The sequence below is a fragment of the Siphateles boraxobius genome, unplaced genomic scaffold (genome assembly GCF_051911475.1).
Source record: "Siphateles boraxobius isolate OS27281-9 unplaced genomic scaffold, OSU_SipBor_1 53, whole genome shotgun sequence".
In the NCBI taxonomy this organism is placed as follows: Eukaryota; Metazoa; Chordata; class Actinopteri; order Cypriniformes; family Leuciscidae; genus Siphateles; species Siphateles boraxobius.
Window position 1 is genome coordinate 2,768,978 of NW_027509175.1, and position 25,415 is coordinate 2,794,392.

A 25,415-nucleotide genomic window follows, 5' to 3' on the forward strand; every position below is an offset into this window, starting at 1 on the left:
TTGTCTTTTGTGTTTAGCAGAGGAAAAAATCAGTGAAAGCAAACAATGACAGCAAACTTGTTATACTCTCTTGCAGAGAAAGTGTGAGATAAAACTGAGTGGAAGTTTTGGAGAATCAAACCAGAAGTGCCGAATGCAAGCCAGATTTGGCCAAGAATCTGTTGCTAATCATATTTTAACTCCCTAATATGTCCTCTGTGTAACTCTAATGCATTTCTTTATTACCCATTTAAACAAAATCTAAATTTAAAAATCAGAAAGCAATTAAGCTTCATGTGCTATTTGCGATACAATAAACAATACAAAACATAAGGATAAACATTCAGAAATTTAATGCATTAATTAAAAAAATAATAAAATAAAGCTAGGAAGGGCACTGCGGTTGAGATAGGGACACATTCACACATAAAGAGTTCTGGATGTGAGGCCCACTGGAAACAGTTTGGGAGAGAAGTAAATACATTCCACAATATTAGGAACAGAGATCTGGATCTAGATGCAATCCAGTTAAAGGTGAGGTTGACATTTAAGCTTCTTTCTTGAAAATTTCTGAACAAAACCTTCTATATATATGCTCTAAAAATAATCAACCCAATCAAATAGAGGGCTTTGCATCCTGTTTTGAATCCTTTCTGCGAATATCATATAGTGTTCTTGTGAGCATACAATGAAAAGGAGAGCTTTGCATCTTTTACTTACTATGTACAAACCATTTTTAATTAAAACAAGAAAAAAAAAGGATAAAAGAGCACAAGTATAACAGAAAATGACAGTCCGAGGAAGAGGTACTCTATGTACAAGCCCTGAGGTATGTTCCCTCCTCAGAGAAATGTTTGTGTATGTATGTGAAAGAGATGTGAGAGACAGACAGACAGAAAAGAACAAACAAGCATGTGACAGAACAAGGCAATTCCTTGATCTAGAAGTGCAGCTGTGCATCATTGTCTTTAACTGGAAAAGGGAACATTTATAAACCTGACAAGTCTTTACAAAGTGTACAAGTCCTATTATAGGAATAAAAAGGCCGAAAGGTCCATAGGTGCCTCTGAGTTCAGAGGTTATCTGGGTGATATGGGGGTTGTGGAGTTTTGGGGCGAGGGGAAGGATGAGGTGGGCGAGAGGCGTCGAGGGCTGCAGAGGTCTCCGTTGTGTAGTTTCCACAGCAACTCTTCGTTCTCCATAGATAGCCGTTTGTTGACCTTAGACTCTTTCTGTAGGGTCTGTTGAAGCATGGCCTGTTCTGAGGAGAGCTGCCTACAGTCAAACAGAAAAAAAAAGAGTTGAAATTCTCTGCTTTGAGAAAATAATACACTAATATTATAAACTAAAATGCTTTTGGATCCCCAGAAATAGTCAGAGGAAAAGATGACAAATCAAACAATCTTACTTTGAAAGTGCAGCATGTTTGTCCATCCTTGCCTTGTAGTCCTCGTTCTCCTGCTGGACTTTATTTAAATACTCTTCCAGTTTCAAATTATCCTCAACCTGTGAACAGTGATAAGACATTAACATATTATTTATTCATCTAACAGACGGAATGAAATGAAATGAAAATAATCTAGTTTGCATTAGTTACATTTATGCTCCATTGATTAAATATATAGCATTTCTTTTTTTCTATACATTGATCTATAATAATGATTACCAAGATACTTTAAGTCTTTCTGGATTTGTGTGGGTTAGAAAGCAGGTCTACTGATGGCCATCCCTAGGGGGATAGTTCGCTCACAAATGAAAATTCTGTTATTCATTCACCCTCATGTTGTTACAAACCTGTATGCATATACTGCAGAACACAAAAGAAGAGTGTTTTTATGTATACAATTGAAGTCAATGGGGTCCAATGTTATTTTGACTTTATTATATGACTTTCATTTAAAAACATTCTTCAAAGTATCTTCTTTTGCGTACCACAGAAAAAAAAAAAGGAAGTCATTCAAGTTTAGAAAGACTTACGGGAAATTAAATAAAGAAATTTCATTTTTTGGGTGAACGCTTTTTTTAAGTTGATCAATCAATAAATATCTGACAGTCCATAATTATGTGATGGGAATCATGGGAAGTGACATCACAGCAGACTCTTCCTTTAAATGACAGGAAGGCAGCTGACCTGGTAAAGGCTAATATATGTATATATATAAAACAGTACACATCCTCACCAGTTTGTCCATCTGCATGAGTTTCTTGTCTTGCTGGTGTATCTGGTTGGTCTTTATTTCCAGCACAGCCCTGAGACTCTCCAGTTCCTGTTCCAAGTACAGTGTGTGGGCGTCCTTCTGCACACAGAGAAACAGGTGCTCAGTTTGTGTTTAAGCCATACGTGAAGACAGAGAAGTACACTTAACATCTCTATGGCTCACAGGCTAAGCATGGGCCACAGTAACTAGCTTTACATGGTCGTCCCACTAATCCCCTCGAAACTATGGTTGAGGTTGTTGTTAACATGCTTGCCGAAATAAGAACCACACAAATGTATACAATAAAAATTGACCCTAATAAAGTCCATTACAATAGTGTTGTTATTGTTAACGTTTAAAAGCACATAATAAAATGATTGATACTGACAATATAAAAATATTGATAAATACTATAATTTTATATTACTGGTAGTTTTGGGGATTGTTGTAGGAACTATATGAAGTGAAAAAAGGATTTAAATTCACCAACCCTGTGCTTTTACTGTGACTAATGCATATCATTGCAAAGTGCAAATTTTACCTGACTTTTGTCTGCCAGAGCTCTCCTCCGCTCCTCCTCCGCTCTCAGTCTTTCTTTCAAAGCCTCGTTTTCTGCTGTCAAAGTCTGAATTTTCTCCTGTAGGGGAGAACAGTGATTGAATAATATTTATTTTTTAAAACACCAAAAAAACAATGATACATACACATTATTTGCAATTTGCTATTTCAGAAAATAGCTCAATACTACATTTTTAGAAATTCAATAGTAAGTTATTGTAACATATTATTCATATTCGTAAGTTAAATGATAAGATGGTGATGCATACATTGAGCATAGCCTCAGATTCCTTCACTGTTTTATCAAGTTCTTGCTTGTCCTGTTCATGTGTCTTCCTGAGCTCTGGAAAAAAAAAGAAAAATCTGATTGATCTCGTCATGACAGAATATGTAACATCAAATTCAAAATATAGAACATTAAATGAAAGGATAAACAATAGGCCTTTCATTGAGTGCAGTGAAATTACCAGCAAGTGAAGTCTCATGTTCATGTTTCAGTGTTGCTATCTGCTCAGTGTGTACCACTTCCTGTTGATTCCTCAGAGCTTCTTGTTTGTTCCTCACATCATCAACCTGTCAGTGGAAACCATACTTATCTTACAATGAAAACATTAAACATACTTTTTTCCTTATGTTTTGCCGGTTGGTCCTGCAGAGCGGATGCAGCATCACGTAAAAGCTACTGATACCATTTATTCAAATCCTTTCATGATTAATTTAGAAACACAAACATGCAAATAAAAAGAGTGCACACATAAAAAAAAAGCACTCGCGCACTTGTAATATTGCGTGATTGGAGCTGTGTGATTTGAATAGTTAAACATGATTACATAAGACTCTTGATTTCTTTGTGAAAGCCCAGGTAAGATCTTACCTGCTGCTGCATAAGCGCCCTGCATTTATCCGCCTCCCTCTGATAGGCTTCGTGGGTCTTGTCCCATTCTGCAGAGTAGAAGTCCTTCAGTCTCTCCTCCAGCTGCTGTAGTTCTGTCTGATGCTGCTCCTGTAGTTTCTGGAACAATGCCTCCAAAGTCACACGCACCTCCTCCTTTTCTTTCTCCAACTGCTCACAACACGAGACTGAGTTACCTGGGGCATGAGTGAAGGAGAGGAGCATGTTTGGAAGAAGATGAGTCTTGGTCATCAGCACTCTCAAGACTATATAAACTTGGCCTTGGTCTTAATGCTCGGTGGCTTGTTCTGGATCTGGGTCACCAGTTTATCTCCATCATTAGGTTTAATTGAAATGAATGCAGGAATAATTTATCCCTTTTCTCTTTTAGTTCACTAAAATAATTTTTAAACAGGTCTCGGCCTAAATCCGGGCCTTGGGGAGTTTGGTATTGGTTTAGGTCTTAAAGGTTCTGGTCTTGACACTAACTTTGGAATCTTTAACAGATTCTAGAAATTTTATTCTATTTCCAGATTGTACTGCAAATTTTATTTATCCTAGAATGTTCTGATGGTTCCATTCTCTAAAGAGACAGTAGAATCTAGAACGCACTAGAATAGAAATCCAGAATAGAACCTAGAATGTACTAGTGGTAAAATTCTGTAATGAGTTAGGATTCTATTCTAGACTGACAAAAACAAAATTTTAAATTTGTAAATCTCAAAATGAATCAAGTCTAGAAAGTTTTGATGGTTCAATTATCTAACATAGAATCTTGAATGCACTAGTGGTTAAATCAATAAAATCCGAATGGAAAGTAGAATGTACTGGTAACCACACAATTTACACCAAAAATGACATTTAGTATGTTTGTGTGGCTAGTTCAATTTGAAATGGGGGTGAATACTTTTGTACAGCAAGTGACAGTAAAGATCATACCTTGTAAAGTTGTGTATATATATATATATATATATATATATATATATATATATATATATATATATATATATATATAAAATATTCATCTAAGAACATAAACCATAAAAATAAATGTTTCTTGAGCACAAGATCAGAATTTTAGAATGATTTCTGGAGGATCACGTGATACTGAAGACTGGAGTAATGGCTGCTGAAAAAATGCTACTTTGCCATCATAGGAACAATTATTTGAAATATTTCAACATAGAAAGCTGTTATTTTAAAATTTTTAAAATATTTCTCAATATTCATGGTTTACTGATCAAATAAATGCAGCATTGGTGAGCAGACTTCATTTTTCAAAAACTTTTGAATGATAGTGTACTTAATTCCCTAAATATTGAGTAAAATCCAGAGTGAAATCTAGAATCTACTGCGGTAAGAATTATATTCAAGAGGATTGAACCACCAGTACATTTAAACCAAAATTACATTTACAAGGTGTGCCGACTGAGGTTAAGATTCCCCTCAAATTTTCAGTGGACATATAAATGTAGCATGCATGTGTTAGCATATGTTCTTGAAGCCTCATGATAAATATTCTTTGAATTCTGTGAGGTAAAGGGCAGTGAACTTTAGGAGCAGAGTGTCATTTGGCCAACTGCACCTTCAGACTTTCTATTCAGAAGCCAGTGTGAGTGAAACATTCCTCATATGCCACACACATCCTTCACACTTGTCCTGAAGCCAAAGGCCATGGCAGTGCGTAAGGCCAAACTAATTAAACATAACAAACAGCGCATCCTTAACATTCTACAGAATTAGAAATGTGTGTGTCCAGGCTTGCCAAGAATGTGTGTGTATTTGAGTTCAATGTACAATTCATTGAGTAGTCATATTTTGTTGCTAACACATACAAATAAAAACACAGACTCCAAACATAGGGAAAGGCTGCCAACTGTCTACCTGGGAATAATAAAACAGGTGGAGTGTGATTCATCATATCATATCGGTTTCTCAATTCCCAAACACTGAGCTGTACAGTTCCATCAATACAACGCCAATCAGAAGAGCATAACACAGGATAAAACACGAAACAGCCTCACTCTGGAATGTAGGAACATCATCGAACAACAAATATATGACTGGCGAATCACTCCAAGGCAGTGAAGCCTCATGCACGAGCTAAATTGTGTTAATGATAATATTACTCATTAACAAATATTACTAGAATTGTACGTTCTAAAGAAAAATTGAGTGACGCTTGCCACCACAATGCCAAGGCTAAGCCAAAAAGAGCCCAATCTTAAGTTTCTGTGATATTCTGGCCTCTAAATATGGCTTGGGTAAATTATCTGTAAAAAAAAAAAAAAAAAAAAGTAAATTCTGCAATCTAAAGTAGGTGTGACCCCGAAACTAAACACTCCCTCAGCCCTATTTTATCAGGATTGTGCCCGTGAGCAAGGCAGTTATCAAGGTTTCTCACAGAGACTTTCCCTACAATTAGTGTTCTTCAAGTCACTTTGAATAAAAGCACCTGCTAAATGACAGCTATCTAACCAACATGAAAGCTTACGTTCTGTGAGCTTTGAGAATGGACATAGAAACCAAGCCTCTGTGTATTTGACTGGACATGTGTTGCTTACCCAGTTGCTCTTGCAGGTTGTTGAGTTGGACAGAAAGTTCTTCCCTCTGTTTGACTGCCACCTCACGCTGTAACAAATGACAGAAAAAAAACAACTGAAAAACCATTTTTCAAACCAATCAAGAAAATGTAAAAGGATAGCTGACAATAATGTTTAACAAAGATTTTGGACTTAAATGTGTAGATTAAAATAAAAAACAAAATAGAATAGAATAAATAATTTTTATTCATTATAAAATGATTTTTGAAAGGATAAATATTCCATGTAGTTTAATGAATAATATGAGGTCATAAAAGTGGCATAGTTTTTATATAACACAACATTTAAAAAACAAATAGATAATACGAAAAGCAATGTATTTTAAATAGTTTTTAGAAGTATAGCTTGTCACATTGCAATACTTCTTAAAAACATTTCATGTGGCAGATCTGGCCTATTGTAACAAACCAAATCTAGGTGACAGAGGTTTTATTTTTTTATTTAATAAAAAAATAAAATAAAAACAACAACGAAAGCTTATTTTCATTATTTATAATATAAATATTAGCTGAAAAGCTTCAAAATTTGACTAAACTAAAATTACTAAAATTAAAATAAAATTTAGATGAAAACTGAGAATATAAAAATAGCTAATACAAATCACTGATACATTTTATAACAGTATATACATAACATTAAAATAACACTTCTGTCCCACCAAATACCCTTAATTGTGCCAATGATTTTTTAATTGAAATTAACTACTGCTTTACTTATAGCCAATGAACTTAAATGAGACAATTTTTTGTTGAGCAAGACATCAAACTCAGTTTAATCACAAATTAATGCTTAAACTTAATCAGTTAATTCAATGATCAATTGGCCGTTTAATGTTGGTACTTTTTTATCTATTATAATTAGTTCATTTATTTAGAAGCAACATTAAATAAGTGTCCTTCACGGACCACCAGTGGTCCAAAATTTGAGACCAACTCCACTACTGAAAGCTGCAGGTCCCTCATTGAAATTTACCCAAAACTTCTACAAAGTTCAAGATATCCTTCAATTCGATTCCACAGATGTTTTAAAGAGCCAACGCATTTTATTATTCATTTTACACACTGAATAAACAGTCACCCTTAGATACTAACTATGTTTAAACATACTACAATCCCCAAGCCTTTTCAATGATATCATGTGTTATGAGTGGCTCTCAGCTTGACACTGTCAGTATTGGCAAAATGGGCTGTTGTTGTTGGATAAGAACCATCTCAATCAGTTTCTTATCAGCAGGCGTAATCAAGGGTCAGTGTGAGCCCGAATTAAATGTTTCAGGAAAGACGTATGTATCTGTGATCAAGCGCCGGTTAATGTTACAGTAACTTCTACATAGCCAAAGATCACACAGCCTGGGAAAGATTACTATGTTCTGTGATAAAGACTGCTAAACACGTGATAGACAAACTTAACAGAACATGTTGACACACAAATCTCCAGTCAAACTCCATGTTATGGTTACTTTTACTATACTCGCACACACACTTAGGTTCACAGCCTAAGATACGAAAACAGGGGTTTACACCTCTGAACTACTAAAACACACACTCAGCATGGACAAAAAACACAAAGAACACTTTCTGTGACATGCAAACACATGATTGTGCACTACACATTATTGCATGCTGAATATAATTTCTGATAACAAACTGGAATTTGAACCACAAACAAAATACATTACTCCAAACCTAATCACAGATGTACAACACATGATACACAACATCATTACAAAATACCAATCACCCAACAAGCCAAACAATGGTTCTGCTGTTGAAGAGGAAGTTAAGAATCAAAAAAGCCAACACATTGAAAAAGAAGTTACTGAGAAACAGAGTAGTAACTAGTAAATCTGGCAATATCAGTAGTTGTAAAATAACCACTCAAATGGAGAGGAACTAGACTGCACCTTTTGATTCTTCTTGGAGCCAGGATGTTTCTTTAGGCCAGGTTTGCTCCCGGAGGAGCCCATCTTCTCCTCCTGCCCTCTCCTCTCCCCTAAAACCCTACAATCTTCAACTACTTTCCTCCTTCTCTATTCTAAAAACTGGTCTGTCAGCATCAGTCTCCAGGCACGCTGCATTAGAAACCGTTCCCTCCCTTTCACTGACCTGCCCCCGTATTCCTCCTAAGAGAGAGGGAGCGCAAACTCAGATAAGAGAAAACCGAGAGATGAATGTTGAAGGAGTGAGTAGGTGGAGAACTCAGTTCTGTGGATATGAAGAAAACCTTTTTTTGGTTTCATGGGCAAGCAATTCGATTGGTCCTACTGATATAAGTAATAGATGAATCACATTTTGCCAGGGTACATGGAAAGAAGTAAGTCCAAAAGGTGATATCAGAGTTACATAACATGGCTGTTTTATAAATGAGACTGCGCTTGGTGCATTGGAGTTTATATAACGTTATGGTCAACGTGGGAACCATTACATGGCAGAAGGCTATAGGTCTGCAAAGCTGATCATTTCAAGTTCAAATATAAACGGGGGAAGAAAAAAAATATGAAGGATTTGGACAAATGAATGCATAAAAAGAAAAAGTACCAAACAGATTTTAATCAAACCCAAATTTCCCACTAAAAACAGGCTAAAAACGATATGCAACTATATTCTATGAATTACGGTATGGTGGAAAGCGGGTGGGCGAGTACAGAGAAACATTGCTCTACTGTTATCAGCCAAACAGCTGTGAGGTGGGAAAATACACCCCGCCCCTTCCCTAAGTCCCGCCCCTTGGACTCAGTAGCAGCTGGTGCATTCCTCCCAGCAACATCTCACCTCCTCTGTGCTCACTATCAATCACTGTGGGTGACACAAGTGCTAAAACGGTCAACTTTCCCTTAAGCAAAGTCTCTCTTTTTTTCAGTGAGCGGAACGAAAGCAAAAGATTTGTGTGTTTCTTAGAGAGCATGTGAGTGTATGTGGGGTTTCTGGAGTAGAAGTGCAAAATTTGTGAAGTATCCTTGGTGTTTTTTTCCCCCCTGTTTGGATAAGAACAATTGACGGCGGGGCGACTTGCTATTACTGAGAGATAAGGAGATAAGATAATAAATTCGCATTTTATATATAGGACACTGAGGAATGAATGGAATGAGATGGAAAAAGGACTGACTTGAAGTTTAAGAAAGAAAGAAGTTGTGGGTTGATGGGTGTAATTGTACGCCTGGGGTCAAGATTACTATGGGTGTGGGGTGCACACTGAGTAACCTTTTAACATAGTTACACTAACATTAGCACACATAAGCCTATATAAGTCCCCTACTTTAAACCTAGCCAATAGTGTTTACCTATAGGTGGGTTCAGGCACATTAGAGTAAGTTTTAAGTCAACACAAAATCAAAATTGACCCTATTTACTTTCTCAATTCACGTTTCTGTCCTTGTGCATGATTTATTTGCGCACATCATTTCAAGGAAAAAATATGTGTTGTCATAACCTTTCAACACAATTCTACCTCTGAAACGCCTTTTTTGGCTGCCATCAGCAGGCCTTATTTCTCCAGCCTATCTGCACCAGTCATTGTCTGAAAAGTTTGCACTTTTTATGAACCAATTAAAAAAAAAATTATTGTTGAATATTCTAAGTAGGTCCTTTTGAGTGTATGTTATATTCATGCTCACTTTGATCTCTCCGGCCTCGATTAATCGCACCTAAAATTCAAGATCAAGAAAAATTTCTGCCAGCCATGCAGGAAATACAGTAAAGATTCACACCTTCAGATAATCAAACATCATCAGAGAGTGCAGTATATGATTCAATAGAGCATTTTTCATCTAGATGATTTTATCGTGAGCGGTTCTCCCTCAGGGCCCATGAGGGTGGGATTACGCTCATTCCTACTCTTTAAAAAAAAACAAAATGCAAAACAGTAGGGTGTTGCTACACCCCAATCAAACAAACAGTAGACTTATGAAACTTCAATCTCACACTTTTCTTCTAGGTTTACCACAGAAATTTCAGAGTGATCAAAGCTGATTATACAATTTAATATTTTGAAGACTAACTAATGCAGACTGAGTCTGTAGTTTTCACCATCCTAACCTTCCTTAAAAAAAGGTCTCCACAAACATCTGAGAAACTCCCTACTAAGATGTTAAAAAAGAATTCAATCAATCATGAGCAGTGTGGAAAAGATGCGTCAATGTTGTTGATTCATTATTCCGTTTAACTGGTTTGGCAAGTCAAATACCTGAGAATTAACATTTAAAAAATTACTGAAAAACTGGTTAGTTGTAATTTCAGTTTTAATGATCATTTTTTTAAGACAACCAAAGAGAATGATTCTGATCTTTTCAACTCTAGTACTATCCTGCTATTGTGTCTACCTCATAGTTATTTGATGTATTCAGACCAACGAGAACCCCTTAAATACTCAGTAACACCTAGTGATTGGCAGTCTCTTTTGATCTGCAAATATTTGCAAACCGACAGAAAGCAAATGGAGATTTAGCGCTGTGACAGGTTTGTATCCAGGATACAGCCAATCACAAAATAAAGGGCTTTTTCAAACACTCCCAGATATTTGATCATGCCAGGTCCTAAACTTAGAGTTTGATGACAAGAGACCCCAATAAGACTGACTGTTTCCTCTTAAACTTGTGTGGCTTCTGTTGTGCTGGTTAAAGTCATTATCAAAGCTACTGTAGCCACATTTCATTAACAGAACAATGGCTGAGGGTAAGAGGTAATTTAAAAGAGGAAGATCAATGCACAAGTGCAACATCTAGCTAAAGAGGCCCATGTGTGGGTCTGATGGCGATGAGCATGAACGAATAGGAACCTGTTTTCAGTGGGTTGCAAACAGATCACATGATAGGCTCAGGTCAAACTTGGCTTATTGACTAGCCCAAATCATGCATGACATCTAGAGTGAACGTGAGAGAACATCCCCCTCTTAGTTCCAACACACCTGGAAATGCTGGTTAATGGTACCACCATATAAAACGTGTCTTACTTCTGTTTTCTAGACATAACAAACAGGCACATACACTATGACAAGCATCAGCATCCGAATATCCATAATTACATTTCAGATGTTTATAATTGCAACTGACCCAATTACAGTTTGAAAGGATGAAATGAAAATTTGAGATATCTGCAATTATAATCAGACTAATAGAAAAGATGAAGAAAATAATTTGAATAATCATCATATAAGATCATCTAATGATGTTTCACATCCACTATCTTTCAAAAGTTTGAGGTAAGTAAGATTTTTTTTTTCTGAAAGAAATTAATAATTTTATTTAGCAATGATGCATTAAATCGTGTTATATTTATAGTGTTATAAAAGATTTCTATTTAAAATAAATTCTGATTTAACTCTCTATTTATCAAAGAACACTGAAATAAAAATATGTTTTTCACAAAAATAGGAAATATATTTCAGCTTTACCATCAGGAATAAATGATTTTAAATAAATGCATTTCCAGCTTTAACAGCAGGAATAAATTATTATTTTTTTAATTAAAATTGAAAAGTTATTTTAAATTGTAATAGTATTTCACAGTTTTTTGCTGTATTTTTCTAAACTAAATGCAACCTTGGAGAGCATATAAGACTTCTTTAAAATATATAAATAAATATATGTATATATATATATATATATATATATATAAACATCACAAAGTCTTACCAACCCCAAACAGCATAGTGCAAATATCTTAATTTGATTCGACACACATACTGAAATTTAAACTCGTCAAAATAATATAAAAAATATAATTTAGCTATCTGAAAATGTGCTTAAATCTAAGTGATGGTTAAAACTAAGTTAAATGGAAAAACTTCACATTTTTGATATCTGTAAAAGAAAGTTAGTTCCAGATATCTATATCTCAATTGCAAATCGTCAAATGTGACGTAAAATTTCCAGGTATCTTTACTGAAGATGAAATAAAACATATTTTTTATTTAATAATGCCAATTATCATTCTCAAACAGAACTAGTCACAATGTACTACTAAAGAAGACTTGGATAACCTTAAATTAGTGCTTTATCACACACAGTCCCATTTAAAACCCCATTTTAGGCAGCTCTCCGCACGTAGACCAATAATGCACTACAGGTCAACAGACCAATAATGAGCACTAATCACTGCAAGGAAGTAAAATAGAAAATGAATAGGGGGAAAACCTGCATAGAGGATTATCTAGACAGAAAGAAAAGCTTTCAAACCTCGCTGAAGATGTGCTGCACAACCAAGGCGAGAGCCTCCAGGCGCCGATTGCTGTTAACGATGAGTTTACGGAGGTGCAGGATGCATTGACTCTTCTTCTCATTTTGAAGACGAAGATCTCTCTCTTCCTCTTCCTCCGTCGGTCCTCCTTGAGGACTAGCTGTGCTGTGCTGCTGTGTCCGTCCAGCTGTTGGCCCAGCAGCTTTGGGCACTTTAGGGCTCTTGTCCACTGTAAAAGAGCGCGTGTTCAGTGCGGTCATTACGTTCAGCATGATTTCACTGTCCAAAATCACATATACTCCTCAATTCAAAGCCAAAAACTGTTTTCAAGAGAAAGAAAACGCATTCACACCCACACACTAGAAGAACATTAAGTTACTTAAATGATATCATAAGAAAGAAATAAACATGACTAATAGAAAGCTCTGCAACAAAAGCTTTAAGCAACAAACTCAGGCACACAAAAATCATTCGCCCTCTCTTGAGTCCTAGTGCATGCTGGGATTGAATCTTAATGATAATGCACTAAGGTCCAGAGAGCACATTAAGAGTGCATTAGAAGGAAAGAGAGAGCGAGATTGTGTGTGTGTGTGTGTGTGTGTGTGTGTGTGTGTGTGTGTGTGTGTGTGTGTGTGTGTGTGTGTGTGTGTGTGTGTGTGTGTGTGTTGAGAGTGTATTTTGGCCCCATCTTCTACAGGCTAACTGAAGTCAAAATATGGTTTCCCATCCCATAATCTGTGACGAATACTGACTCACAGATCTCTTGTACAGAAAACAATCAATATATCTACACCAACCATTTTCACTTTAATAAATCAGTTTATAACCATATAATGCGATATTTAAAGCTTAACATGAGTATTAGTACAGATGAAGGCTGGATATATGTGTCCATAATTTTGCTATTCTTTTGGCTTTTCTCAAACTCCCAGGACTACTGTAGGGATGACATTTAACAAGAACTGTAACTTGGATGGTAATATAGTCCTCGTTTAAATGTAATCTATATTTACACAGCAACCTTAAAATATTCCACACACAAACCTGCCAACTAACCACAAGAAACACATGGAAGCAGTGAAAGCTACAAATTGAATATTACTAGTGGACTGATTTGACAGCCACCCTTAAATCTACAATATGTCATTTTATTCACCGCTAGGGGTCGCTAACCTCTTACAATAACAAAGGCGTAGGTTGATGACGCATAAGCGGAATTATGGAACTTGTCTTCATTCTGATGGATCTAATAATGTTTCTGGACGAGTGTTTTTAACATGACTGTGGTATGAAGCATGGCACTATTGCTAATGAGAGACAGATATCAGTGCCACATGCGAGTCCCGCGGATATAAAGGAATAAGGACATTTAATTCTACCGAACTACCCGCAAGTGCTGAATTAATACTCACAAAGGTCAGTTTATTAGACAAATGAAACTTCTGAGGTAACGCGGCGCTGTTTCACTTGTTCTAACGTTACAATATAATTCTGTCATTAATTTCTTTATCGCAAAAAGCTGTCGTATGGCTTTCAGAACACTCATATAGCTCAATATTGAATATAGCTGAATATAGCCGTAAGAACTTTACTCTTTTGATGTTTTTTGGAGCATTGATAACCCCCATCCCAACATAATTGTTTGAACTATACATTTCAACCACCTTCCATGAATCACAAAGTCTCTCTGATGCCCCCTGCTGGCAGATACATTCAGAATTTTGTTGACCCTCAGATTCTGATCACATAGATTCTTAAGTGCATTTTGGAAATTAAGTCACACAATAAATGATCAACACATCATTCATCACTCTTAATGAAGGGAGACTGTTTGAAGTGAAGTGTCAATATAGCAATATATCAACCGCCTGTAGAAGTTACACAGACATACAGTTTATACACAACACTACATTCATATTAGTCTTTGATACTCTTTAATAAGAACACTCATTAGGCAGTCAGTGTATTTAATGAAAACATATCTAGTTTTTTTTTTCGACTTTTGATTATTTAAATAAATAGAAACATGTAATCCTGTTTATGATGAATGCACAACTAATTATCATTAAAATGCTTCTTGTCTTTCTTTTTTAGACCAAGTAAAACAATTTTCTTTCTAAGTCTGCCAGTCCAAACCCAAATGTGATGTATAATGCAAAGATCACTGTGACAAATGTCCCTGTTACATTATTTAAACGCAGGCTTGAAATAGCGAGATTGGTTTTCTGGCTCAATGAGTTGTGAGGGAACATGTGCTTTGAGGTAACTGTAATGTCCTTAAATAACTGTAACCCAGTGGCATCATAATACACAGTGCCCTTGCCTGTGGTCACATGACCACATCTGCACAATCTGCTACCCCAGTGGACTGTGTCATCAGCTTTGATCACATCACTGCTGACCTGAGATACTTTGCTGCTACAGACATTATCGTGGCACAGAGATACGTTTTGTCCTCAAAACCCTAACAAATCGGTATAGTGGCAGTATTGAGGTATCAGATGCTGAATGATTACCATATTTATTATATGTCATGATACAGTATTTACATACATGGTACTCTAGAATGAATCATGTCCAATGTGTGTGTATGTCTGTTTGGTGTATTACAAATAATTATGTATTATTAAAAATATGATTTTTGTAATTTTTTTAGATTACATTTTTGCCACTTTCTTGTATCTTAAAAAAAACACATATATAACAAAATACATATATAATTATCAGAAACAGATTGCAATTTGTGTTCTCAGGCCACCAAAGTTGTTGTGTAAATGAACGGCCAGAACGCATTACAAGTTTTCTGTTTTCAGGTGGAAAAGGTGTCGTGTAAGCGGCCCCTGAGTTAATAACTAATGTTTTTTTTACAACAGAAATTAATAAATTAAAAATTTAATTAAGCTAGAGACACTTTTTTCTAGATCTGCTGTACAGGCAAAACAATCTCTGTTGCATTCATTTCCTATTATCACTGTAAAGCTGCTTTGAAACAATATGTATTGTAAAAAGCACTATAAATGAAGGTGACTTGACTTGAAAACTAGTTAATGGCGCAGCTGTGTTTGTGTGAAGGAATGACACAGAAATATAACAATGCTATTGTGGATTTCTTCTTTTGCTATATTGGCGAAAATAGGAATGCAAAAAATAATACATTTGTTGTAGTTTCCTTTCCCTACTACATAAATATACACAACTATGATGACTTACTACTTCTGAGAAACCCTAGAAATGTGAGGGTCCATGTCCATTGGCTGCATCTTGATTACTGTCTGAGTATTTGATCGATGTGTTTACTGAAAGTTTTTTGAATTGGGTTAAATAAATAAACTTAAGTGTACAATATGAACTTGGAGAATGTGGCTTTAGATTAGATTTAGATTACAAAGCACCTCAAAAATAGCATCACTACTCTGTGTGAAATTTGGGCTAGTGCACATACAATTAGAGTCTTTGCTTGTGTGTGTGTGTGTGTGTGTGTGTGTGTGTGTGTGTGTGTGTGTGTGTGTATGTGTGTGTGTGTATGTGTGTGTGTATGTGTGTGTGTGTGTGTGTGTGTGTGTGTGTGTGTGTGTGTGTGTGTGTGTGCATGTGTGAACAGGATAAGTCCATGACTACCGTGTAATCAGTGTGCAGTCTAGGCCTCCAAATAAGTGTTTATGATGGTCTACTGTGATAGGAGACACGCTGTGATTGCTGTCCCCCAAACACTCCACTGGAGACAAACCGTAACTAGCTACCACACATGTACATACTGAGTAGGGCTCTACCACAGGCGTCCAAACACAAGCTCCGTCAAGCATGTCCACACCCAGGCCGGATATGTTCATGGTTATGCTAACAGACAGAGTGGTGCTCCTTTGATGCTGTTGTTTCTAGCAACCCTCTTTTCATTACACTGCAAGATTGTTTATCACACACACACACACACACACACACACACACACACACACACACACACACACACACACACACACACACACACACACACACACACACACACACACACACACACACACACACACACACACACACACACACACACACACAACCAGCAAACCGCAAGCCTTCCCCTGAGAAAAAAAGGCTTCCACTCTTCCACATAATTACTGGAAGGCAGATGAGGAAATTATGCACCCGTTCTGAAGGAAAGCCTGAATAAACGTTTCAGCATTTTGCTTAATGGAAAGAATTATCTCACTTAAACAGAATCAGTGCCACACATTCAAGAGAAGACATATTCAAACACATTACAGCACATCTTCTCAATAAAAATGTGACAGCCATATCTAGGAAGAGAAAACTCTCTAATGATACAGCTAAAAACACTGCCGTTCAAAAATTTGAGGACGATGGGAGTTTTTTTAATGTTTTTGAAAGAAGTCTCTTATGCTCACCAAGGCTGCATTTATTTAATTAAGAATATTTAAGCAACTTTTTATTATGTTTTAAAATTGTATTTATTCCTTTAGAGGCAAAGCCGAATTTTCAGCAGCCATTTCTCCAGTCTTCAGTGTCACATGATCCTTCAGAAATCATTCTAATATGCTGATTGTCAGGGTTCTGTCACTTCTGTCTAGTTTAATTCTTGTTTTGTGACAGAGCCCTGACACTCCTGTTTTGTCTTGTCTGTGTCTGAGCCGTGGACTCTTGCCTGTGTGCCTATTTCATGTGCGGGGCGTGGTGTTTGGATCCCGGCACTTCACGTCAAGTTTCGCTTCGGTTCTGTCGGGATTCAGACACTCATGCTCCGTGTGTTTGTATTTCTGTTGTGAGCGCACAGGATGAGCCTTCGCTCGTTCGCTCTGTCTTGTCGTGCAAGCATACGGGTCGTACGCTCTTCTGTCTGCGTGTGTCTGTTGTGTCCTGTGTGGCACGCTGTTCGTGTTTACATTGGCCGCGTGCTTTCATGTAATGTTTTGTCTTGTGCTGTGTAGCACACAGCTTGTGGTTTATACAAGCTGTGTGCTTTCATGTTGTCATGTTTTGTGTGAACACGTGGCTTATGCGTGTTTTCATTAGCTGCGTGTTCATGTCTCGTTTTGTGTGAGCACATGGCTGGTGATTTGTTTTAATGGCCATGTGCTTGTGTTCTAGTCCTGTTTGGTGTGAGCACATGGCTTGTCATGTGTGTTTCCTTGTGTCACATGATTAATGATTATTATCCCTCGTTACCTGCCTTGTTTGCTCCCTATTTATTCTCCCTGTGTTTTCAGTCCTGTGCTGGATCGTTGTTTAATGTTACCTCTTGTGTCAAGTCAAGTCTAGTCTCTTGGAGTCCCCGCTCCTTTCACCACCACCACACTTGAGACTGATTTGCTGCTCAAGAAACATTTCGTATTGTTATCAACGTTGAAAACAAATTGTGCTGCTTAATATTTTTGTGGAAATTGTAATACATTTTTCAAGATTCTTTGATGAACAGCAAGTTCTAAAGAACACCATTGAAAAGAACAGATTTTGTAATAAAGTAAAACTGTTTACTGCCACTTTGGATAAAATTAATGCATCCTTGCTGAATAAAAGTATTTCTGTCTTTCAGAAAACTGACCCCAAACTTTGAACAGCAGTTTATTAAAAGTAAGGGAATCGTTCTTTTATTAAATGAAGTAAATTCATGTCTAATTCAGCCTAAAATATCTCTCCTAAAAATGATGTAAAAAAATAAATAAAAGTACTGTCGGATATAACGTTGTAGCAGGTAGAACTACCATGGTACTTTGATATATGATTACCAAATGCCATAGTATTTACACATTCTTCCAGGGTATATCATAGAATACCATGACCATGTCCAAAGAACATGGTAATAAAATGGTACAACGCTGAAGTAACACTAAATTCATTTTTCTGTTAACCATATCATTTTACCATAATGCTGGCACAGAACAACTAAGTAGCTTTTGACCACCAATCTTCCAGTCTAAAGGACTGTAAGTTGACTAAATCAGATCTGTTGTGACAGTTTGGTGAGATTACCTATCTGAGCATGGCTGGGAAGACAGACAGAAAGTGGCCAGTCTGCTGGACAGAGAGAGCGACATCCAGGGCCTGTGGTAGAACGACATACCACCATAATCACAACTCAATCAAAATTAGTTTATTATTTATTCTTATTTAAGATTAGATTCGGGGTAAGCAAGGGGTATGGCTCACTGGAAAGTCAAAGGGAATATCTGAAGAGGATAAGTGTGATTACACACACACACACAAACACACACACACACACAAACATGCATTCATTTGGATTTTCTATGGATCTCTTTGGATATTAAGGCCACATTCACACGAAGCCAGAGCTTTCCCTATCCGATCTTTTCTTTTTCCTCGTTCTAAATTTTTTTTGTAAACGCCGTCGTCTCAAGATATATATGCGTACACACGAAACTACTGAAACCGACTGAAAACAATATGGTATACATGCCAGACCAGTATGTGGTACTGTAATTCTGCCACAGAGATACACTAAACAAGGAGAAGAAGACTTGGAGCATGCGCATAACATCTTGTGGTTCGCTCTACGAACCCAACACGACAGCGGTGTGTGACTAATGCTGACACGTGGTGTGATGATATCATCGTTTCACAAAATGTACAGATTGGCCGTACACACGAAAACGCAAGGGTGTCGCTTTCAGATTTATCCACTCTGGGACCCGGTTTAAAAACATAGCGGTTTCACTGTCCCAAAACGCCGGATCAGTCTGGACGAAACGCCAATACGATACAAAATGTACAGCTAAACGCGTCTCCGTGTGGAACAGGGCCTAAGGGCTTGGGATTTCCTGTTTTCCCGCCAAAACACTGAACAGTTTGCCATGGATTGCCAGAGTGTTGCTAAAGTGTTGTGAGTGGTTTTGGTGCATTACTATGTCGTTGCTAAGGTTTTCTGTGTGTTTGCTAGGTAGTTGCTTATTATCACAAGTCTGAAGCGCTCACCTTAAAGTCTCTATATTCTATATATTCCAATCAATATAAGGTTTGGGTCTCTGCTTAAAGGAATAGTTCACTTAAAAAAGAAAAATCTGTCATTATTTACTCACCCTCAAGTTGTTTGAAACCTGTATGAATTTCTTTCTTCTGTTGAATAATACAATTTTTTTCCTACGATGGAAGTCAATATCTTGTTACGTGTTCAGCAGAAGAAAACAATTAATTCAGGTTTGAAACAGCTTTAGGGTGAGTAAATGATGACAGAATTTTCATTTTTAAGTGAACTATTCCTTTAACTACTTGTAAATATATATAGGGAATAGGGATAAGGATATTTTTTTCACGTATTTAATCATCCATCAGACAAAAATTGTGAATTGCTTACAATATAATTATTTTGCATTTCACACTTCTACTATTAGAAAGATCAGCAATGGCATATTTCTACTTCTAGGCACCATATATAAAAAAATAAATAAAACAAACTACCGGTACAAGCATTTACTTCACAGATGTAGTTCCTACACACACACACAAACACACACACACACACACACACACACACACACACACACACACACACACACACACACACACACACACACACACACACACACACACACACACACACACACACACACACACACACACACACACACAAGAATGCTAGTGAGATATGTACTGTACAGAATCAGAAGGTGGCTCTGGGGAAATAATCTGGATTGGAATTATAAGAATGAGGCCAGGGGTAGTTTAGATTAAATCGCATGATGAGGGATGGAAACTACAAGTCCAAAGCATGCCATCAAATCCAGATGAATAAACAGATTAAAAAAAAGGCTGTAATGAATGTCTGAGTTTCGTGGCCCACTTTGAGTACACTGTGTACCCATGCATTTGGCACACACAAACACGCACACATACACTCACACAACATTACATCCCAAAAATCAGGGTTTGTAAAGCATTTGGTCTGATTAGAGAGGCTGTGTTCTCAGATAAAGATTAATTTGAACCAATATCACGTGCACTGTGTACTGGAACGTTCGCCATGTACAAACAGTTCTCTCTCACTCACTCACTCAGAGCTGCTGTTCAGGTCACAGGTCTGTTAATAATCATGATCCAGCATGCTAGTTTCTATGGAGACAACCATGAGGAGATGCTGCACTCTGAGTGTATGTGTTCAAAAATATTCTGGAATTTTCCACTGTGTCTTCCATTAGGGTGAAAACTGTAGACTGCTATACCAACAGTATACCACTTGTGTGGAAGAGAGATAAAAACGAAAGAAAAAAAAACGTGACAAGCGAGACCGTCACCTGTATTTAGCATCGTCCACTTGTGATCTGATCGACCAAAACGCATCTTATAGGTGCTCTGAGCGATGTCAGGTGACGTCACTTCTTGTTGACGTTTAAAGTATTGTCAAACAAAACAGAGGCTAGCTAGACCCCCCCTCCTCTTCATCCGTGCACTAACCCCCCAAATCCTTCTTGTCGGTTATTGGCTAGAACAGTTTGTTATGTTTCGTGGTGCGGGTAAGCCCGGTTTGTTTTTGTTGCCGTTTGTGGAGCCTGGGGTGTCTGCAGAGACCGCGTTTTTTACAGTGTGTTCAGGGGACAGGCAGCTAGCGGATAGTAAGGAGATTTTTGCTGTATGTGACAAAAAATATTTTGGCCTAAAAAACGTGTGACATCGCTAAGAGCACCTTTAATACCAGGTGTAAACAGGGCCAGAGAGAGAGAGAAAGAAAGAGAAAGAGAGATAGACAGATAGGGAAAGAGCATCCTTACATGAACCCTAACCTAAATTTCATTTGACACAGAAAGGAGGGCAGTGGAGAATTTAGGTTAGGGCGAGGTGAAATTCAGTTATTTTACCTTATCAGCTGAGCCCTAACTGTCCTGATATACCACACTATCACATTCATCTGTGCTTTATATACTCCCAGCACAAAAAATCAATACTGTTCCCCTTGCTTATATAAACACTTAAATGAATGCCGTTTACGTATGAATATCAGAATGCAGGCATAGCACAGATAAACCCATTAAAAACACAACACAGCAAGCAGTTTCTATTTGTGGCACTGCACATGGTGCACTCTGGTACAGGCATCACTCCACTAAAGATCACGCGACCGAGCCTTTCACTATATTACACACACACACACACACACACACACACACACACACACACACACACACACACACACACACACACACACACACACACACACACACACACACACACACACACACACGATTCTTTGTAAGCATCTTCTGTAAAAAGAAACAATGGTTAAGGCTGCTCAAGGACGCTCCTCAAATCACGGATGGATCAACGGTAACTATGGGGAAACGGATGTTAAAAGGAGAAATATGGGAGGGGGGAAGGGGCGTATGGTGATAGAGAGATGATGGGAGAGATTGAGAGATGGAGGAAGGGAGAAGAGACGTTCTCCAACCTGCATGGAAGACCACCGTGTTTTTTTTGCATCCCGGCAGTAGCTGGAGATTGCGGAATAGTCCCTTAGCCGTGAGCTTCACGTGGAAGTTTGATAGGGAAAGTCTCGGAGACCATAACATGACCTTCGATGTCCAACTGGAGGAGAGTAAATCCTCCACAAAATATAGGGGAAAGAAAATCAAGAAATTTCTCAGCTGAATAAAAAGAAAAAGAAAAAAAGAAAAACGGATTGTTCACTATAGAAAGAAAAATCTATTTGTCACATTCCAGTACAAAAGTCTTCTTAAGATGAGTGGGGGAAGTCAAATCAACAATTTAAGTGAAACAAGAAGAAAAACATAGGGGAAAAGCAATTTTGCTATTTTAAAAAATCTCAAAAAAGAAAATCAAGAATGATAAAGATTGATACTCCAACAGAAACACCAAGGTGATGATGAAGATTGGATTGGGAATGATGAGCAGCTCTTTCAGCGGTGTCCTCTTGGATGCTGAACCAGTCAGTGTCTCATATATTCTGCTCCCCTCTCTCACTTTCGCGCAAACGTGCACACGCTAATCCTTTATGTGTGTTGCACACGCACACACACACACACACACAAAGCCAAGCTCTCTGTAGTTCAACACACACATACTCGTGCACTCAGAAGGGGGGATGGAGGGATAGAGGCAATGTAAGAGGGAAGGGGAGGGAGTGAGCACAGAGCGGGGAGTAGGCGGTTTATGAGTAATGTCGTTCTCTCACTCCCTCTCTCTTGGCTACAGTATGGGTGTGAGGATGGAAGATGATGCATTTGAAGATAATAAATTATGATTTACAATTACACAGCAACATTTTTGTATATAAAACATCACATACTGTATTTGAGGAGCAAAATTGTGCAAAAATAAATAAATAAGACTCGATATTAGAGAGTATTCTACATATAACTTGATATGTACTATTCTCTAGTTTTTTTCTTGTTTTAAGTGTTTTGTTTTTGTTGCTTAAAACAAAGAAAAAAAAAACACCAATGAGGTAAGAATTCAATATATACTTCATTATTTAATTCTCTGAAAAAAGAAGAAAAAAAAACACCTCACTATCTACTCAAAAAACATTGACTCTAACAGAATTTCACCAAACAATGAAAGTCAATGGAGACCAATGTTGGTCCCCATTAACTTTCATTGTATGGACCAAAAAAAAGAAAAAAAACACTTTAAGACATTTTTCAAAATTGATTTGAAAACTATTTCTATAAACTATTTATAAAAAAACTATTTTGAATTTATTGAATTATTTTATTTTATTTAATTGATCACTGAACGCCTATATTCTCTTTTTTCATAGATTTCATTTTATTCATATTTCATAGGCATAAGGTCCTTATTAGACCCTAATCTTGCCTCATGTCATTATCTTTCTTATAACTCCTCTTCTCTCCCTCTTTCCTCTCTTTTTTCAGGCGCCTTCTCTCAGACATCTATTTAACATTTATGTATCTTCCAAGCAGCAGGCTTCCTGAATGGATGCCTTTGTTGGATAAAGAAAAAGAAATGGAGAGAAAGAGAGTGAGAGAGAAACAAGCGCCTCAGAATACTGATGAGTGACACTGTTGAATAGAGAGACGTCAAGCAGCACATGATTGGCTGTGTTCTGACACTATTGTGCTTCCTTTTTCATCACTAAAGGCCAACAGCTGCACGGCCAGAGCAACACAAATTAGGAACAGTCAATGGGTGGTCAATAGGCGGTGCTTGTGGGTAAAATTGTGTTAAAGTCAAGATGTTTGTAAGTAAAACAAGACAGAAAGGCAAGAAATGCCAATAAATGTGCATTGGTTGGGTAACCTTGTTGTGAATGTGACTGGAATTTTGGACTGAGGATGTCTATGGTTTTTATGTTCTACACTGGAGACAAGGAAAAAATAAATTGAAAGTGTGAATTAAACCCACAATTCATCTTAACAGAACAGACTTACAAAATATTTCAAGAGGGCACATACACACTACAAAGTTGACAACTCCTGAAATGGCGATACGTAATGGTTCTGTTGGTTCCGGAAGTATTTTTTCCATTCATTTCTCCCATAGTGATTTCAAAAAGTCTTCATTAAAGCATGAACCAAGGCAACCAGCTATGAAGTGAATCATAACATTACAAACTTTGATTGGAAGCAAAAACAGTTTTTAGTTAACACAATTTTAGTTTTTTAGCTCTTAGTATGAATATGTTAGCCTTAAGGTTATGATTAAGCTGGCGTGTTCCAACAGTGAAAAAATTCACATTTAGGAGATATAAGCATACAAAACTTAGTCTCTCACTTCCGCTAAAATGGATCACAGATTTTTATGACATCACCGCGGACTTCAGCTTCTCTTCACGTCTTCTGTCCAATCAAATCATCGACCAAAAATTCACATTTAGGAGATATAAGCATACAAAACTTAGTCTCTCACTTCCGCTAAAATGGATCACAGATTTTTATGACATCACCGCGGACTTCAGCTTCTCTTCACGTCTTCTGTCCAATCAAATCATCGACCATTAACATGTCACGGAGCAATATGGGTTGCAGATGTGTAAACGCTCAAGTTTTATTACGTTCTCCAACTGTACGTTAGATAAGAATGAAATGGCTAGAATTTATTCACACCTCTACTATTGAATCTAACGTATCATCAGCACTTGGATTCGCTTCCATGGTGCTGTCAAGTACGACTTAAAGTCTGTCAGGCAAACTAAACGCTACTAGCTATTAGAATCCCATTAAGCATTGCAACAGCATAATTGAATTAAAAATGACGGAGAAATATAAAACTACACATGTAAACATTTTGATTTTATATATCTCTTCTCTGATAACGTGTTTACTAGCATGAGGTTGGGACAACCTGTCACTCACGTGACATCACAGCGATAGCAATTCCCCATGGACAAAAATCAAGTCCCAGTCAGAATAGGGAAGAAAAGACTATTACAACTTCCATTTCATCCTAACTTTCAGTGAAAAAAAAAAACACTAAAATTATGATATGCTATTTTCAACACCTCTGGAATAAAACAAGTTTACTCATGAATGCAGGTTTTTAATTATACCGAACTAATGGCAAGTAGATAAGTGAAATGACTAAATAAACACATCAGTGCAGACTGATCACATTATTCTATAGACAACACAACAATGGTAAATGGATACAGACACACACAATCAAATTCTCTCCTTACCTATTATTGATGATGAACGAATAAGCCGTGCAGATCCACTGCGCTGCAAAGCATTCTGGTTAGTCTTAGGTGTCACATGGCTGGTCACAGCTGGGCCTTTCAGCCCTATTAAAATAGTGCAGAAGAAATCAAACTTCATGTTAACAGATTGTGCAATGGAAGGTTTAAGTGACTGAGTCAGATGTCCTGTAGAGGCTGTATGTGCATTCGTGTTTTAATGGCAGTGGGTGGGACAGGGCGGGGCAGAAAGAATGCCGCTAAACCTTCACAACCATCTTCACACTCCAAGCAATTAGCAAGACAATCGATATTAACTATAAATAATATGCTTATCTTGTTCTGTGGCGTCAAAAGTTTGGGGTTGGTAAAATATTGTAATGGTTTTCGAAGAAGTCTCTT

The 25,415-nt window shown here is 37.2% G+C and overlaps 1 protein-coding gene across 1 annotated transcript in view; it reads right to left on the reverse strand.

Moving 5' to 3' along the window:
• Positions 1-309: 309 nt before the first annotated feature.
• mtus1b (microtubule associated tumor suppressor 1b) overlaps positions 310-25,415 on the reverse strand; it is a 46,075-nt gene continuing 20,969 nt past the window's right edge. The window contains exons 6-15 of the mRNA XM_077205022.1: positions 25,017-25,121; positions 12,403-12,632; positions 6,192-6,258; positions 3,610-3,824; positions 3,203-3,308; positions 3,005-3,078; positions 2,719-2,814; positions 2,160-2,276; positions 1,388-1,485; positions 310-1,254 (exon numbers count right to left, since the gene is read on the reverse strand). Coding sequence (XP_077061137.1) covers positions 1,059-1,254; positions 1,388-1,485; positions 2,160-2,276; positions 2,719-2,814; positions 3,005-3,078; positions 3,203-3,308; positions 3,610-3,824; positions 6,192-6,258; positions 12,403-12,632; positions 25,017-25,121 — 1,304 coding nt within the window. The 3' untranslated portion in view covers positions 310-1,058. The remainder of the gene's footprint in view (positions 1,255-1,387; positions 1,486-2,159; positions 2,277-2,718; positions 2,815-3,004; positions 3,079-3,202; positions 3,309-3,609; positions 3,825-6,191; positions 6,259-12,402; positions 12,633-25,016; positions 25,122-25,415) is intronic.